At 43.7% G+C, this 13,878-nt stretch overlaps 1 protein-coding gene across 1 annotated transcript in view; it reads right to left on the bottom strand.

Annotated features, from left to right (window-relative positions):
• Positions 1 to 13,878, bottom strand: part of LOC121561687 (segment polarity protein dishevelled homolog DVL-3-like) — a 72,044-nt gene that overhangs the window by 22,163 nt on the left and 36,003 nt on the right. Inside the window, exon 2 of the mRNA XM_045213312.1 lies at positions 6,151 to 6,220. Coding sequence (XP_045069247.1) covers positions 6,151 to 6,220 — 70 coding nt within the window. The remainder of the gene's footprint in view (positions 1 to 6,150; positions 6,221 to 13,878) is intronic.

The raw sequence follows: 13,878 nt of genomic DNA, 5'->3' as shown, positions 1-13,878 counted from the left end.
AGTCTTCCCAGCCTGGTGCAGGTCTACAATTTTGTTTCTGGTGTCCTTTGACAGCTCTTTGGTCTTGGCCATAGTGGAGTTTGGAGTGTGACTGTTTGAGGTTGTGGACAGGTGTCTTTTATACTGATAACAAGTTCAAACAGGTGCCATTAATACAGGTAACAAGTGGAGGACAGAGGAGCCTCTTAAAGAAGAAGTTACAGGTCTGTGAGAGCCAGAAATCTTGCTTGTTTGTAGGTGACCAAATACTTATTTTCCACCATAATTTGCAAATAAATTCATTAAAAATCCTACAATGTGATTTTCTGGAAAAAAATTCTCAATTTGTCTGTCATAGTTGACGTGTACCTATGATGAAAATTACAGGCCTCTCTCATCTTTTTAAGTGGGAGAACTTGCACAATTGGTGGCTGACTAAATACTTTTTTCCCCCACTGTATAATGGGCTGGTACTACCAACTGTAAAAGTTAGTGGCACCAGTGACACCAGGGGAAAATGTTAGCCTGGAGACCTGTAATAGTAATTAACACATAGAGTCAATTCATATTATTTTGTATGTACAGTTGAAGTCTGAAGTTTACATACACCTTAGCCAAATACATTTAATCTCAGTTTTTCACAATTCCTGACATTTAATCCTAGGAAGAATTTCCTGTCTTAGGTCAGTTAGGATCACCACTTTATTTCAAGAATGTGAAATGTCAGAATAATAGTAGAGAGAATGATTTATTTCAGCTTTTATTTATTTCAACACATTCCCAGTGGGTCAGAAGTTTACATACACTCAATTAGTATTTGGTAGCATTGCCTTTAAATTGTTTAACTTGGGTCAAACGTTTAGGGTAGCCTTCCACAAGCTTCCCACAATAAGTTGGGTGAATTTTGGGCCATTCCTCCTGACAGAGCTGGTGTAACTGAATCAGGTTTGTAGGCCTCCTTGCTCGCACACGCTTTTTCAGCTCTGCCCACACATTTTCTATAGGATTGAGGTCAGGGCTTTGTGATGGCCACTCCAATACCTTGACTTTGTTGTCCTTAAGCCATTTTGCCACAACTTTGGAAGTATGCTTGGGGTCATTGTCCATTTGGAAGACCCATTTGCGACCAAGCTTCAACTTCCTGACTGATGTCTTGAGATGTTGCTTCAATATATCCACATAATTTTCCTTCCTCATGATGCCATCTATTTTGTGAAGTGCACCAGTCCCTCCTGCAGCAAAGCACCCAACAGCATGATGCTGCCACCCCCGCGCTTCACGGTTGGGATGGTGTTCTTCGGCTTGCAAGGTACCCCCTTTTTCCTCCAAACATAACGATGGTCATTATGGCCAAACAGTTCTATTTTTATTTAATCAGACCAGAGGATATTTCTCCAAACAGTACAATCTTTGTCCCCATGTGCAGTTGCAAACCGTAATCTGTTTTTTTTATGGCGGTTTTGGAGCAGTGGCTTCTTCTTTGCTGAGCGGCCTCGTTTTATTGTGGATATAGATACTTTTGTACCTGTTTCCTCCAGCATCTTCACAAGGTCCTTTGCTGTTGTTCTGGGATTTATTTGCACTTTTCGCACCAAAGTACGTTCATCTCTAGGAGACAGAACGCGTCTCCTTCCTGAGCGGTATGGCGGCTGCGTGGTCCCATGGTGTTTATACTTGCGTACTATTGTTTGTACAGATGAACGTGGTACCTTCAGGTGTTTGGAAATTGCTCCCAAGGAAGAACCAGACTTGTGGAGGTCTACAATATTTTTTCTGAGGTCTTGGCTGATTTCTTTTGATTTTCCCATGATGTCAAGCAAAGAGGCACTGAGTTTGAAGGTAGGCCTTGAAATACATCCACAGGTACACCTCCAATTGACTCAAATGATGTCAATTAGCCTATCAGAAGCTTCTAAAGCCATGACATCATTTTCTGGGATTTTCCAAGCTTTAAAGGCACAGTCAACTTAGTGTATGAACTTCTGACCCACTGGAATTGTGATACAGTGAATTATAAGTGAAATAATCTGTCTGTAAACAATTGTTCGAAAAATTACTTGTATCATCCTAACCGACTTGCCAAAACTATAGTTTGTTAATTTGTGGAGGGTTGAAAAACAAGTTTTAATGACTCCATCCTAAGTGTATGTAATCTTCCGACTTCAACTGTATATCTGTGACAGTACGTAAGATCCACTTGCGGCCAAGTGTCAGCCTCCTGGCAGAGGCAACCAGGTTTTTGCAAAGAATATCCTGGTACTTGGCAGAGATCTCCCACTCAGATTTTTTTTTTAGGCCTATAGTGCTCTTGATTTGCTTTCCGGGCCTGCCAGGAAGGAAGAGTTTGTACCTTCAGACGCATGAAATGGTTCAAAATGGGAACACTTTGCCTACCCGGCACGCAGGGCAGCTGAATCAGGTGCACCTACCGCCAACAGCGCGAGCCAATAAATTAACGCAAGGCTTTATCGTTGGGTTTTTTACAGAAATGTTTGGTGATCGACTGGGCGATCTCCAAGGCATTCCTAGTTGATCACCAAACATTTCTGTAAAAAAAAAAACAATAAAGCCTTGAGTTCCTATTTTAATTTTTTTGTTTCATGCTGTAGGTGCACCTGATTCAGTCCAGTATATGGTCGGACCCAAATCTTGATTTGGAATCGACCGGTTGGTGACCACTGCCGTTGACCTTAACAAGGGCCCCAGGACTTGTGGAAGCAAAATAGCCCCATAGTACCAGGTCATTTCAGCCAAAAACCTGCTTGCCACTGCCAGGAGGCTGACACTTGGCCGCAAGTGGATCTTCCAGCAAGACAATAACCCCAAGCACACATCAAAATCCATAAATAAATGGTTAATTGACCACAAAATCAACATTTTGCAATGGCAATCTCAGTCTCCGGACTTCAACCCCATTGAAAACCTGTGGTTGGAATTGAAGAGGGCAGTCCATAATCACAGATTATTATGTATGGAGGAATGGTCTAAAATCCCCCCCAATATGTTCTCCAATCTCATAAAACATTTTAGAGTTGGCGGCGTGCACAGTGATGTGGGCTGGTGTGGATAAAATGCCAGGGCAAATTTCTTGACATTGACTTTGACTGACTTTGACATTAGAGTAACACAACAAAATGTGGAAAAGGTTAAGGGGTGTGAATACTTTCTGAAAGCACTGTAGTTGCCCAACTTTCTGTTCAGATACACACCTCACATTTCACCATGCAATAAGCTTACATATCGGCATAAACAGTACTCCCTTTACACTGAGTTAAGGTGGCCCATTCAAGCCCCAAACTACAGCTTATCTGCCTCTCTAACAGCAAATGGTCCAGCATAGGCTGCCACACTTTAGTACAGATGTTTACATTTTTTCCTTTCCTCCTAGCGCCAAGTCCTTCCATAGACAAAACCTTAAAAATCTCCCGATACCACTGTGTAATCCTTTTCTTTATCTAGAGCAGTGTTTCCCAACCCTGGTCCTTGAGTACCCCCAACAGTACATATTTATATTGTAACCCTGGACAAGCACACCTGATTCAACTAGTCAACTAATCATCAAACCCTCAATGAGCTGAATGAAGTGTGTTTGTCCAGGGCTACAATGACAATATGTACTGTTGGGGGTACTCGAGGACCAGTGTATCTGAACAGAAAGTTGGGCAACTACAGTGCCTTCAGAAAGTATTCACAGCACTGTACTTTTTCCACATTTTGTTGTGGGGGAAACACTGATCTAGAGTACATTTCAGACCAGCTCCAGTGTTCTAAAGTTTGGGAAATGCATATCTCCCTCATATGCTTCACTGCTTCCTCTGCTTGCCTTATACAGGAAAGAGGAGAAGGGAAAAGAGAGGAGAAGGGAAGGGAGGAGAGGAAGTAGAGCGATGGGAGTGGCATCTGCACCTCTCCCTTATGGCCACCAAAAGGAGCTATTGAGGTCTAACCACACACCCAAAATACAGTGTTCAATCGTGTCCAGGGAGTTCTAGCCAGCTCAGTGGTAGTCATGACCAGAGCTCAACCAAAACCTCAGCCTGAGAGCGCTGAGTTCACCTCAGTGTCCAGGCCCTCCTAGACGCTGATCTTGCGTCAGTTTTGCATTTTTCCGACTAATGGTTAAGGTTATGATTGGTGGAGGGGAAACTGATGCTAGATCTGTATCTAGGGGAAACTTCACCCCGGGGCAGGGGAAAGGCAGAGTGAAGAAAAGAGGGAAAGAGTCAGTAGACCAGGCAAGATATACTACATAACCAAAAGTATGTGGACACCTGCTCGTCGAACATCTCTTTCCAAAATCATGGGCAGTAATATGGAGTTGGTCCACCTTTGCTGCTATAACAGCCTCCACTCTTCTGGGAAGGCTTTCCACTAGATGTTGGAACACTGCTGCGGGGACTTGCTTCCATTCAGCCACAAGAGCATTAGTGAGGTCGGGCACTGATGTTGGGCGATTAGGCCTGGCTTGCAGTCGATGTTCCAATTCATCCCAAAGGTGTTCGATGGGGTTGAGGTCAGGGCTCTGTGCAGGCCAGTCAAGTTCTTCCACACCGATCTCGACAAACCATTTCTGTATGGACCTGGCTTTGTGCACGGGGGCATTGTCATGATGAAACAGGAAAGGGCCTTCCCCAAACTGTTGCCACAAAGTTGGAAGCACAGAATCGTCTAGAATTTCATTGTATGCTGTAGCGTTAAGATTTCCCTTCACTGGAACTAAGGGGCCTAGCCTGAACCATGAAAAACAGCCCCAGACCATTATTCCTCCTCCAGCAAACAGTTGGCACTATGCAATGGGGCAGGTAGCGTTCTCCTGGCATCCACCAAACCAAGATTCGTCCATCGGACTGCCAGATGGTGAAGCGTGATTTATCACTCCAGAGAATGCGTTTACACTGCTATAGAGTCCAATGGCAGCGAGCTTTACACCACTCCAGCCGACGCTTGGCATTGCGCATGGTGATCTTAGGCTTGTGTGCGGCTGCTCGGCCATGGAAAGCCATTTCATGAAGTTCCCGACGAACAGTTCTTGTGCTGACGTTGCTTCCAGAGGCAGTTTGGAACTCGGTAGTGAGTGTTGCAACCGAGGACAGACGATTTCTACACGCTATGCGTTTCAGCACTCGGCGGTCCTGTTCTGTTGGCTTGTGTGGCCTACCATTTTGCGGCTAAGCCGTTGTTGCTCCTAGACGTTTCCACTTCACAATAACAGCACTTACAGTTGACCGGGGAAGCTCTAGCAGGGCAGAAATTTGATGAACTAACTTGTTGGAAAGGTGGCATCCTATGACTGTGCCACGTTGAAAGTCACTGAGCTCTTCAGTAAGGCCATTCTACTTCTGTTTGTCTATGGAGATTGCATGGCTGTGTGCTCGATTTTATACACCTGTCAGCAACGGGTGGGCTGAAATAGCCAAATCCACTCATTTGAAGGGGTGTCCATACTTTTGTATATATAATGTATGTTAACCAAGGTCTTTCTGCCTCTCTGGGAGAGAGAGGCACACAGACAGGCAAACGGACAGACAGACAGAGAATGAGAGATGTAGAGAAAGAGGCAGGGAGAGGGGCAGAGAGAAAATAAAAGCCTCCTGTTTCTCTCCTTAGGATTAGATGGACTTTCCACACAAGAGGCTGCTGTGCATGACTATGAATGGATTTGGATGTAGAAGTGTGCATGTGTTGGACAGAGATGAACTTGTGGAACACAGAGAATGTGTGTGTGAGAGTGTGAGAGTGAGTGAGTGAGTGAGTCAGACACACAACTCACAAATGAGCGAACCATCTGAAGCCAAAACAGATCCCACCAAAACCCAATTAAACAAGTCTGTTGGCTGTTGCCTAGCTAGCAAACAGTCACACACACGCACTCTGCTCCTCTCAATCAATGGTGACACACTGCTGTGAAGTGAACACATACACAGGCCTCTTCTCTACCTACTGATGACGGATGTCTGCATACAGTGGGGTCATGCAGATATACAGAGAGAGCGAGAAAGAGAGAGGGAGACAGACAGACAGACAGACAGACAGATGGAGAGAGAACAAAAAACTGGACTGTGGCAGAAATGAGAGAGAGAAAGAAAGAGAGAAAGAGAAACACTGGACTGCGCTGGAATTGAGATAGGGGATAGGTGATGACGGTGATAAACATGAAGAACAGTTGCTCACCCATGACACGACTCGGCCGTTGAAACAGGGCAGTTTGGCATACTCGTCTGAGATCTCCTCTTTCACCACCCTGAGGGGAGAAAGGATAGAGTCAAAATCCACCGGGTTACACACATCACAACATTAAAGGCAACCTCAGCAACATGTGTATGTATACACTCAGTGGCCAGTTTATTAGGTACACCACCCCGTTCACGAAAATGGTTCGCTCCTACAGACTGTCACTGCTGTGGCTAGCTATATCATGCAGGCAGACAGGCATCGAGGCATTCAGTTACTGTTCGAGTGAACGATAGAATGGGAAAATTAGTGACCTAAGCAACTTTGAGCGTGGTATGATCCTCGGTGCCAGGCGCGCCGGCATCTCAGAAATGGCCGGCATCCTGGGCTTTTCACGCACGTCAGTGTATAGGGTTTACCGAGAATGGTGCGACAAACCGAAGCTTCTAGTCAACGGCAGTCTGTGGGTGAAAACAGCTCGTTGATGTTAGAGGTCGAAGGAGAATGGTAAGAATCGTGCAAGCTAACAGGCGGTGCTGTACAATAGTACAACAGTGGTGTGCAGAACGGCATCTCGGAACGCACAACTCGTTGATCCTTGTCACGGATGGGCTATTGCCACAGATGACGCCACCGGGTTCCACCCCTATCAGCTACAATCAAGAAGAAGCGGCTCCAGTGGGCACGGAATCACCAACACTGGACAATTGAGGACTGGAAAAACATTGCCTGGTACATGACAGCGAGTTCAATTTTCTGTGCATTCCCCAGACTACCCAGTAGAGCATCTTTGTAATGAGATGGAATGGGCTATTCGTAGCATGAATGTACCGTCGTCCAATCTGCAGCAACTGTATGCACCCTATGCTAAGAATGCCCCGAATAATTCAGTTATGGAGGCAAAGGGAGGTCCGACCTGGTACTAGTTGGGTGTACTTAATAAACTGGCGGGTGAATGTATACAGTGGGTTCTGAAATTATTGACACCCTTGATAAAGATGAGCAAAAATGACTATAAAATTCATTATTCAAATACTGAGCTATATTGTATTCTCCAAAAATTTGGAAATTCTATAATTTTTTACTAACACAATTGCTCAGAGAAAGAGGATTTGTTTAACAAGTACTACAAATATTTTTCCTATCAAAAAGGTAGGAGTCAAAATTATCGACACCCCTATTTTCAATACCTCATCTTGTGAGGAAAATGGCACTGAGCCTTTTTCAGTACCGTTATCCTCACAAGGTGAGGTATTGAAAGGTATTGAAAACAGAACTTCCAGTTCCGGTGGCATGCATTGAAACGCGTGGCTTTCTTTTGCAAAATAACTATGAGTTAACTGATTTATTTTCAAATAATTGTCAACATATAACGCCATATTAAGGTGTGGGACGTTCACTGTATTACAAGGAACAACTAGCAGGTCTATTTCGCTCCAGCAGCTGGCATAATCTGTCCATTCACAATTCACCTGTGGGAACATGGCGGCTCTCAACACCCGACAACAGAAAAAGTTGGCCGCTACTATCAGGAAATGACCTCTGCCCTAGACTTGCAATTAAAACCGGCAAATGAATATCTTGCACTGCTCACTTCTGAAGTGGATAACTACTCAACTAAAGCGGAAAGTTTGGAGACAGTGGCCAATGTGACAGAGGAACGACTTCATGACCTGCAAACAACGCGCAAAACTAACCCTTTACAGCCTGAGCGAAATGTTCAATTTCTTGCTGGATCATGACCAATGTTCCCTCTAATTTCTTTCGACACTGAGCAAATTTCAGGTCTGCTGAGCGCAAACTTGAACATTGTGAAAATTCTGTGCAGCTTCCAGCATGCGTTTACTGTGAACACTGAGGCTGTACCCACTTTAAGTTACAGTTTTAACAGTGGCCAAGTAGGCTAGTGTGGCTATTTGATCATAATGTAGGCCTACCAGAGTGGCCTACCATCAAAAACAATGGAGAAAATGCATCCCATAACATTTTAACATGGAAATAGCTGTTCTATCATTCAACCTACAGTAGCAGCCAATGTGTGGTGTTCAATGTAGGCCTACATTCCATGAGACTTTTGAAAAAAACATGTAGGGATTGACATTAACCTGTTTATCCACTTGTCCTTCAGACAAGGAGGTGACTGAAAATGTTATGTTGTTTGACGCAAGAAACCACTTTACAAAATAAAAAGCATTATTATTCCCATACCATTATTACAGAAAATCAGACAAATGACGCTGCCCTCTGCCTATTGGATACTTAGCTTATTCAAGCCTGTCTCAAAATACAACACTGCCCCTTTAAGACAAAATAAAGCTCTTTACCTGACTGACTTTTCAAAGATGTCAAAAAATTTACACACTTTATGCTCTTGTAGGAAGCAATCACTCTCCTAAAAATGTACACATTTTATGCTCTTGTAGGAAGCAATCACTCCCCTATTGCTGACTACAAATGATCTACAGTACCAGTCAAAAGTTTGGACACACCTACTCATTCAAGGGTTTTCTTTATTTTTACTGTTTTCTACATTGTAGAATAATAGTGAAGACATCAAAACTATGAAATAACACATACGGAATCATGTAGTAAACAAAAAAAGTGTTAAACAAATCAAAAAATATTTTAAGTGGCTACTTTGAATATTTTTGGATTTGTTTAACAGTTTTTTGTTTACTACATGATTCCATATGTGTTATTTCATAGTTTGGATGTCTGGGCTACTGCACGCCCGCGCACACACACAGTTAAAAACAGCCCTTTGAAATGATATGACATACAATAGCACCCCATCAATAACATTGTAATCAGTCAAGAAATAACACCTGGGGGGCGCTAGAGAGCGTGCTATGGAGTAGACGTGCATTGCTAGAGCTCCGCTCAATTTTGAAACAAATTAATATTTATCTTAACCTCTCACAACCTATAACTTCAAACAAATATGACAAAGGGAAAAGGCAACAAAAAAGGGGGCGCTAAACAAGATAATTGGAATGAGATAGACAACGAACCAATTTCAACGTCGCCGACCCACGAGGAGCTAGCTGAAGAGGCTAGCTTCCAAGAGTTCCCCACAGATCCTACTCAAAGTGACATAGTGGCTGCCATAAACGCACTAAGCAAGAAGGTGGACACAAGGTTGGCTGATATCTCAAAGAGTATTGGGACTTTGGCGAAACTGTGAAGGCAACTAAGGGAAGGGTGCACGAGGTTGAGCAGACGACAATCGATCACGAGGCCAGGCTACAGGACATAGAGAAACAGTGCGCAACGTTCAAAAATGACAACAAAACCCTGAAGGCCCGACTGGAAATGCTCGAGTCGCATTCAAGACGCCAGAACATCCGAATATGTGGGATCCAGGAGGACACGGAGAAAGGGAAACCCACTGAATTTGTCTCGGAGCTGATACCGGCATTGCTGGGGAGTGAACACTTCAAAACGGCCATCCTGATCGACCGCGCACACAGAGCACAGGCAACGAAGCCGGCCAAGGGCGGGCCACCAAGGCCATTCATTGTAAGGCTGCACTATCCCCACACCAGGGATCTCATCCTCAAGCTGGCTAGTCAAAAGTTCCCCCTTAACTACAACGGAGCCAGGGTGTCTTTCTACCCAGATCTTACCTTGGAGGTGAGGAACCAACGGAAAGAGTATGATGAGGTACGCAACAAATGCAGGGCGGCCAACATCCGATATGGATTCCTCTTCCCAGCCCGGTTTAAGGTGACAGTCGAGGGATCAACACGTACGTTTGACAACGCAAAAGAGGCAGATCTGTTCTTGACAAGCAAGCTCCCGGCTGAGGATACAGAACGGCTGTGCCAGCAGGCTAAATGGCCAAATACAGGCCAGGAATGTGTGTGAATTGAATTTCCGGCCTATGTCTTTTCGATCAGAAGATCAGAAATTGGGACTTATAGGATAGGTGAGATGTTGTGGCTAATATAGCATTGTTTGGCATGTCATGTTTTAGCGCCACTCACCCCCTAACATGAGAGTTAAGTTAAGTGTTATTTAATATTAGTTTATATGCGGAGCATCTATAGACGACGGAGTTAGTTCAAGCTTTATGTCTAGACACCCTAACGTTTGTGTGTTAGCCAAGGAGTGCTTCGTTTGGGGAAGTCACTCAGTAAAGGGACGGGAGGGGGGTTGGGGTCTGTGTTTTATGTTCACGTTTATTAGTACAGGTGGCATGACAAGCTCCCTTGCACGGCGGGACGTTTTTCTTCTGGGTTTTGTATGACAGCAGCAATTTGCTTTAAAATAAGAAATGCCACATAGTGACCGAGCACAGAGTAGACCAGGTGGAATAAAGATAGTCAGCTGGAACTGTAATGGATTAGGGCATGTCGTGAAACGAGCTAAGGTTTTTCTCATCTTAAATCACTGGGTGCTGACATAGTGCTTCTTCAAGAAACTCATATTAAACGCCCCGCAGGCCAAGCTACTGAGTCGGCTGGATCGGTCAGATATACCAGTCTAACTTTGATGCAAAAGCGAGAGGGGTAGCAATCCTGATAAGGAAAAACATTCCTTTTGTTTACTCAACCTCGATTTCAGATCCTAATGGTGGTATATTATTGTGGCTGGTACACTGAATTCAAAACCAATAACCTTGGTCAATTTATATGGACCCAACTTCGATGATCCATTATTTTTTCAAAGGGTATTTAAGGCCATACCAAATATCTCGGATACAAGTGTTATTGTTGGAGGTGACTTTAACTGTACGTTAGACCCTCTTTTAGATAAACAGCTATCAAGGTCACTTCAACAATCAAATGCCAGTGTCTGTCTAAATACATTGATGACAAACCTTAACATTGTCGATATTTGGAGACTGACGCACCCAACAGACAGGGATTATTCTTTCTTCTCATCAGTTCATAAATCATATTCCAGAATTGACTATTTTTTGTTGGACTCCAAACTAATCTCAGCAGCTGAGTCGGTTACCTATCACCCCATTCTAATTACGGACCACTCTCCTCTGTCCATGGTGCTGAAACTCGACAATATGTCGACAGGTCGGCGACCGTGGCGCTTAGACGCATACCTGTTGAAAGATGAGGCTTTTTGTCAGTATTTGGAGGAGCAGATTGCCTTTTTCCTCAGTACTAACGACACGGGGGATGTTGACGACTCCACCCTTTGGGAATCTCTAAAGGCTGTGATTAGAGGTTACATTATTTCTTATACATCAGAGAGGAAGAAACGTGCCAATACTAGGCTGGAGAGAAATTGAAAGAGAGTTAGGGGAACAGGAGAACGTTTTTAGGACAAATTCCTCGTATACAGTCCTTGAGAAGATCACAAAGTTAAAGTATGAATACAATACCATCCTTTCGAAACGGGTGGGCTCTTTTACTTGCTAGAACGCAACAAAGTTATTTTGAACTGGGGGACAAACCACATAAATTATTAGCAAGACAGCTAAGGCATGTACAAGCATCTAGAGCTATTCACAAAATAAAAGACAAGAAGGGTAAAATAGTAACAGATCCGCAGGACATTAATAAATGCTTTTGCACAGTTTTACTCAGAGCTATACCAATCAAAATGCGATGCTACTGATCCACAAACTATGGAACGCTTTCCGCTGATTGTGAACTTCCTAAACTAGACAGGGGGCAGCTGCCGCACTCGATGCAGGGATAACCTTAGATGAAATTAACACAGCGATAGCACAATTTCCAAACAGCAAGGCCCCTGGGCCCGATGGATATGTAATAGAATTCTATAAGAAGTACTGCGCTAGTCTATCTCCACTTATGCTGCGAATGTTTCAACAATCCAAAGAAAATACCAAACTCCCGAAACACTGTATGAGGCTACAATAGCCCTGATCTTGAAAAAAGATAGAGATTCCATGGAGATGTCGTCGTATCGCCCGTGTCGTTACTCCCCATAGAAAACAAGGTGTTGACAAAGATATTGGCAAACCGATTGAAAAAATATATTTCCGACATCATACACCCCTGACCAGACAGGTTTTATCCCGGGCCGACATATATACTACAATTTGAGACGCCTTTTCAACGTAATGTATCATGATCATAAAGTTGAGGCAGTGGTAATAGCTCTTGATGCAGAGAAGGCGTTTGATCAGATTGAGTGGAAGTATATGATGTCGGTTCTGGAGCATTTCGGATTTGAAAAGGAATTTATTAATTGGATAAGAATTATTTATGCACACCCAATGGCGTCCGTGGTGACCAATCAGGGAAATGTCGCAGTCATTCCGCCTGTTCAAGGGTGCCGACAGGGGTGCCCTATTTCGCCTGCTCTCTTCGCTATAGCCATGGAACCCCTTGCTACGCGCATTCGGGCATGTGCCGATATAGCTTCTGTTAAAATAAAAGACACACAGCACAAAATTTCCCTATATGCAGACGATGTTCTTTTGTTTTTGTCCAAGCCTAAAACGTCTATTCCACCATTACTTAACTTGATAAACACATTCAGCTCCTTCTCTGGCTACAAGATAAACTGGCAAAAAAGTGAGATGATGCCAATATCACGGCCTGTGGATATGCAATTTCTGCAATCTACCCCGCTTAGAACAGTGAGGGACAAGTTCACAAGCCTTGGCATTGTAGTGACAAGAGACCTTGACCAGCTATTGAAAGTGAATTGGGACATGAAAATATATCAGCTTAAACAAAATATAGATTTCTGGAAAACTCTGCCTATTTCCTTGGTTGGTCGTATAAACGCTATTAAAATGGTTGTCCTACCCAGGTTTCTTTACCTCTTCCAATGTCTACCCAATTTCATACCACAAAGCTATTTTAAGAAACTGGATTCAATAGTAACTCCATTTTTATGGGATAACAAGGCAGCCAGAATTGCAAAGAAGCATTTATGCAAGTACAAGATAGAGGGGGCTTTGGCCTTCCTCACTTCAAACTGTATTATTGGGCTGCTAATCTGAACATTGTGTCTTTCTGGAGGAAAGTTTACCTGAGATGAGACGGAAGGATATGCCTTCATGGCTTTTGATTGAGCAGGCCTCCTGTCAACGTTCCTCACTCCCTGCACTTGTTAATAGCCCATCATATGTGAAAAAAGCCACTTATGACTCCAATCCAGTCATTTGTCATACTCTTAGGATCTGGAAACAGATTAGGGATTTTCTTAACATACCCACTGTGTACATAGACAGCCCGATTAGCCGGAATCATGCTTTCCACCCTGCAATGGATGATGTGGTGTTTTCACAGTGGAGGGAGAAGGGGCTCACAACAATTGGTAATCTATACATAGATGGTCAGTTAGCTTCATTTCAACAACTACAGGCAAAGTTCAACATGCCAACAACACATTTTTTTCAGATACCTCCAAATCAGGAATTTCTTAAGGACACACATCCCACAGTATGGCATGAAGCCAAATAGTCCTACATTAGATAGCTTGATCCTTGTCAAACCCCATTCAAAAGGGTCGGTCTCCAGACTGTATGATGTGCTACAGGCCCACATAGAGGTATCCACAGACACCATTAAAAGGGCTTGGGAACAAGAACTTGGTTCAGAAATCTCAAATGAGGACTGGATAGAAGCTCTCAGGAATATAAACCACAGTTCAGTGAATGCCAGACACAACCTTGTACAGTTTAAGGTGATACACAGGTTACACTACTCAAAAGTAAAACTGCATAAAATATTCCCAGACACCTCACCACTGTGTGAGAGGTGCAAGCAGGAGGAGGGGACGTTGTCC

This window comes from Coregonus clupeaformis, chromosome 5 (assembly GCF_020615455.1).
Source record: "Coregonus clupeaformis isolate EN_2021a chromosome 5, ASM2061545v1, whole genome shotgun sequence".
Taxonomy (NCBI): Eukaryota; Metazoa; Chordata; class Actinopteri; order Salmoniformes; family Salmonidae; genus Coregonus; species Coregonus clupeaformis.
Note: the sequence above shows the minus strand (reverse complement) of the source record. Positions and strands in the feature narration are given on the sequence as shown.